This window comes from Puntigrus tetrazona, chromosome 1, assembly GCF_018831695.1.
Source record: "Puntigrus tetrazona isolate hp1 chromosome 1, ASM1883169v1, whole genome shotgun sequence".
NCBI classification, from domain to species: Eukaryota; Metazoa; Chordata; class Actinopteri; order Cypriniformes; family Cyprinidae; genus Puntigrus; species Puntigrus tetrazona.
The window spans coordinates 21332863-21338325 of record NC_056699.1 but is presented as its reverse complement, the minus strand read 5'-3'; the positions used below and the strand labels follow the sequence as shown (position 1 = coordinate 21338325).

Sequence of the window (5463 nt, the reverse complement as noted above, 5' to 3'; positions counted from 1 at the left end):
AAAAAATAAATAAATAACGAGTAATATAATATTAGAATTGTAGTATTACATTTCCATGATTTTTAAAGGCCTGGAAATACTTTTTTTAGTTTTACTGTTAAAAAAAAATTACGGTCCTCAAACACTGATTTTCTTCTTTGTTTTCCTTTGAATTACTTCATATTTAAAGTTCCAGACAGAGACAGAGAACCACCCCAGACTCCCATTAATATTATATTAGCAAGTAATTTAATCTACCACCAAACTAAACAAATTAAATAAAGATTTGACATTCATTACCTCATCAAAGTGTCCTCAAAATAAACCACAAAAAGAGAAAACAGATTATTATTAATTAAATACAATGACAGCTAATACATTTCAGCTTTTTGGGGTTTAAAAGTGTCTTTTTTTCACTTCTCCGCAACCTCATAATTGCTCTTCGGCTGTGTTTATGGGATGATGAATGCTCTGTGAAACACCATCAATAATTGTTTGCCATTTTCATAGAGGTAATTTGGCTGAGCAAACACTAACTTCAGTCCAAACCAATGAGCATGCAAGTGCTGGAAAGGGACACAGTGTGTTTTGGATTGATCATAAAAGAAGAAAAAGGAGAGAAAACTTAGTAAGAGAGAGAGAGAGAGAGACATGGAGAAAGAGAGTGTAATGTGCTGCCAGATAAGGGCTGTATGTAATAGGCAGGACTTAGAAAAAGAAAACTTTAGCTTAGCTGTCTGCAAACGGCAGAACACAGACTAAAAGCCCACAGCCCTTAGCAAATTGGCACATTAATGTCTTTTAGGGTCAGATAATGTGACAGATAATGCGTCTCATTGGTTCCCAAATGACCCTAAAAGTCTTCTTTACTCTCTAGAAGCCAAACGTGACTAATAGACAGTTTGGTCCACTATGCCACACACTGGTGTAAAAGAAAAATGAAAATCCTTAATATATGTTTGGATGCATTTTGTTTGGGACAGTACTTGAGGGTGATAACAAGCTGCTCACCTTGTTTGCGAACGTCCTCTACAGCTGCGATAAGCTCCTCCTTCAGGTCCTGGCTGTCCTTAGCAATCTGCTCGCCCTTTTCTAGGAAGTTCTGCGTCGCCTGCTCCACGGACACAGCCAGCACGTGAGCTTTCTTGGAGCGTCCCTTTTTCTTACTGGATGGACCTTTGTTACTGGTGTTGACCAGAGTGGTCACCTGTGTATGAAAAGAGTCATAGATGAAGATGAATTGTTCAAAAGACATTTTTTTTAATCACATTTTCACTGAGCAGAATATATAAAGCAAATCTGGCAACTTAGGTCAATTGGCAGATTTAATGAAAATAAGTGATGAACACAAGCATGATCAAGTTTGTTTATTTCTAAACCAGTGGGTCGGAAAAACTGCTGGGTTTGTTTGTTGCTTCCAGAATTATGAACAGGTAAGGGGCCGCTCACAACAATCGAAGACATCCAGTTTATGCATATAGCCCAATAATTAAAAAATGCAGTTGCAAACTCAAATTTCAAATTTCCTTTTATTAAACATGCATTTAGACAGGGTGAAATAGCATTGTCTATCTACTTTGACAGAAGAGATTATTTTCATTGCAGACATTTCAGGCAATTTGCCACATTTGTCTACACGATTAGATCTACACATTCCTAATAAAGACTGCGCTGTTAAGAAACATTTTATGTGATGTATAGTGACTCATTCAATAGTCAAGCTTTAAGCTCTCAAAGGACCTATAAAACAGTGCTGGTTTTCACTTTCTGCTGCAGGGCTCTGCTGGGACTGTTCTCCCAAGGTAATGTATTTTCAAGGACACCCACGCTAAGTAATTACCATAGTACAACAAAGGACTAACTCAAGTTCCTTGTCCAAACTCGGCCTATACAGCTGATAAAGCTTAAGACCCCATTTGCCTGAACATTCATCACAGTTATTCCCAAAGCTGATGCACAGAATAACACTGGATAACATTAAGAGTGGGTTAATCAAAACAAAGAATGGCTGACTTTTAGAAGAGAACACAGAAAGTGATCTTAAGTAAATTCAGCGACACTGACATTGAGATAAAGACTAAAATGATTTTGCAAGGAAAAGCTAATGTTAGGCATAACAGTTGATACCGCCGGCAAATGTTGCATTACGCTTCATTACAGGAACGAGAGAAATGGCATTCAATCTAACACTCTCCACTTAACAGAGTTCAGAAAGTTCAGATGATACATTAGGGATAAATGTACAGTCAAGGCTATCATTATCAGAAAGCAAACTCCAGCAAGACCTTGGTGTGAATAAAAGATTAAAAGAGTATGGTAAGAAACTATGGCAGCTATGTTGGGAATCATTTGCATTTGCAGAACGCTGCTATTGACCAATCAGACTCAAGTATTTCACAAGGTTGCGCATGCAAAAACCATGGTATATTAACACTATAATCCTCACTGTGATATTTGTTAGGGCTGTCATAGCAGTTTTTTTTTTTTACTGAATGAATTGCGATTTTGAATGAATCAAGTGAGTCAATGATTAATAGACCAATTCATTAAGACAGTCGCTTGCTTCATTCATGTATTAATGAATGATTGATTGACTGACTGATTGACTGACTGACTGACTAGACTACAAATCTGACACGGTTTAACAAAAATCATAAATATTTGTTCATTAATGAAATGATTTGACTAGTCAGCTATGAAAAAAAAAGTACAAATAATGAATAAATGAAGCTATGATGTTTTTTATGGTCTAGACAGCCCCGTATAAAGTCAGAATATTCTTCACAAATTCACTTTTTGTGCAAAAATAAATAAAATACATGCAAAAGTACAGATTTGAAACAACCGATAACTATTCAATAATGGCAGAATAGCAAATAACGAAATATTATATCTGGGTAAATCTTCAAATCCTGCTGCATCAGATTCAAAACCTACTGAACAATTCTGTTTTACAGTAAAGGGGTTCAGTGCTCCAGTGAGGGAATTCCCTGACACTAGTATCACTCATAACCACACAATCAATCCCCAACGAGACTTACCTCCTCTTGAATAACACTGTCAGTGTCAATAACAGTGTCAACAAGACCAATGGAGCACTAACATTTATAAATGAACCCCAGATCTGGTATTTTCTGTTCTATAACAATGTGAGAACAATAAAACACCACAACACTCCCACTACAGTCATTTCATAAGGACAGCGGGGAAGTTTTTAATAGTATTATGGCAACAAAAGTGTAAAAAATGGTAGCAATAGAAAGACAGTCAAGATTGGATTTCTGTGTCAACACCACCTACTTCTTTGTTCTATAACATATGGACAAGAAGCCATCTTTCTAAGCCCATGCAGGGTATTGATTTAGCTGGCTTTGTTAATCATTATCATGATCTGGTCAATACTGACCATGAAAGCTGAAAGTGAACGATGTTAGTTCACTGATCACTTCAATTTCGCTTTTCTGTTTTACACATAACATTCTATGTAAGGCTTTAACTACTGGTCGCTTGAAGGTTCAAGGTTGTTTACTGGTTATACCAGCTGAGTCCATATCAAAGCATAAAATAACGCTGCATGTTTTAAGGAACTGCAGGAGACCTTTGAATCAGTCTTGCCTTGTCATGGACCGTGTGCTTTTAAGCTTTAAGATTTTTACCTTTTCCCATCATTTTATGCTTGATATTTCATTCCATCAACACTGACATGTCAAAAGACCCTTTCATCACTTGTAAAAACATAATTTGTGTTAACGATTGAGCCAAGCTGGAAAAATTCACAGAAGTTGTTATGAGCCCCCAGAAGGAAGTGATATTATTATCTATAATAAGAAGCATTCCACTTTTCTTTTCTTTCTTTTTTTTTACTTTTTTGCATGAAACTTAGCCAGGTTTTAAGATATAATATTTAAGAGTCAGACAGACAGAGTCGCATATTGATTCAAATGTTATCACAATTGCACCTCATGCAAAGTCCTCCAAGTCCATCTGACAAGTCTGGTCTAATTGGAGACACACTCCACTCCTGGAGTTTTATAGGCAGACAGAGACTGGGTTTCCATGGAGACTCCCACAGTTCTGTCAAAGTTATCAACAAAAGGTCCAGGTAAAAAGTAAAAAAAAAAAAAAAGTTGCAGTGTCACATCATATTTCACAGTTGATATGGTAAAAGTAAAAAAAAATCAGTAACCAAAAAATGCTAAACAAATCAAAACAACTTGATTTTACTTAATAAACTTGCAAGCTTATTTATTTAGTTAGTTAGTTATATAGCTAAAACATATTTAATTAAGGATTATAATAGTTAAAGTAAAATGTATTAAAACTGATTTTTGTAATAATATTTTATATATTTTTTTATATTCTCTACAATCATAAGATATCTCACATGGGTGCTCTCTACAACTTTGAAGTGACTATAAATGATGGACAATTTGGCTGGAAGTGCCGTGGGAAAGCTCATTATTTGCCCATGAAGATTCCTAAGACTGTGTTTCAGGTGTCCATGCCAAAATGATCATGGTTACTAACAGCAAAGGATGTCAAGTGGAAGAAAAGACGCCATCTATCAGACAAAAGTGTGAGTTCCCCCTGTGCTGGAACTTAAAAAGAAAGCTCTGCTTCTACCAGCCAAGTCACAATCCTTTCATGGTGTCAGAAAACACAGAGGGTGGCAGTGATCCTGGGGGGGCCTAAAAAAGAGGAGTCTTGAGAAACCTAATTGAAACCCCCAACCTAAAATGATAAATGAAGCGGCACAGCCACTGCACCTAATTCTGATTTCAAAGAAGTGTTGGTGGCGATTTTGTTTGCTTAATGCAAGTCCTGATTTTGACAAGTCTGATGTGTCCCTAGGTCAACCTGTTTTTGGTCCTGGGACAAAATTTTATTAAAAAATGTAGTCTTAACTATATCTCTACACCTAAACTTACTTTAGATTTAATGATAGATGAATGACACTGATGTACAAGCACCAAACACTGTTTGTAAGCCAAAAGTTAACAAACACTAAAAAGTGGTTCTTCACATCTAATTGGCTAATCACAATGTTGTCCCACGGTCAACAAAGATGTCGCACTTGGAAAAAGGCGCTTAACAATGCATGACAGCACCAAAAGAATATAATATTTACAGTGTCAGACCATTTTCTTGGAAAAAAATCAGTAGGAAAAAAATTAAATAATAAAGAAGAGTGCACACATCTATTTTTTTTTACAATCTACAATCAAAAGCCTTTTTCCATATAAAAACTGTTAGTAAAAAAAGTATTAGCCTTTTCTGTTGCACTATTATTCCATAAAGAATATCATATTAGGCCTCATAAGGATAAATCATGTTGTTTTGCCAGAGTGTGAAAGCTCAATAGCAAAGCCAAGTTAGAATTGAGTATCACATTACAATACTTGACCTGCAATAAGTGCATTGGAAAAAACTGAAGCAAGTCATTAAAAATGGCCTCTTTGAAAGTCACATTAACCTTCAGACAAA

At 35.8% G+C, this 5463-nt stretch overlaps 1 protein-coding gene across 1 annotated transcript in view; it reads right to left on the bottom strand.

The window, feature by feature from the left end:
* The window catches only part of LOC122348864 (catenin alpha-2-like), a 39979-nt gene that overhangs the window by 23115 nt on the left and 11401 nt on the right, over nt 1-5463 (bottom strand). The window contains exon 2 of the mRNA XM_043244757.1: nt 991-1186. Coding sequence (XP_043100692.1) covers nt 991-1186 — 196 coding nt within the window. The remainder of the gene's footprint in view (nt 1-990; nt 1187-5463) is intronic.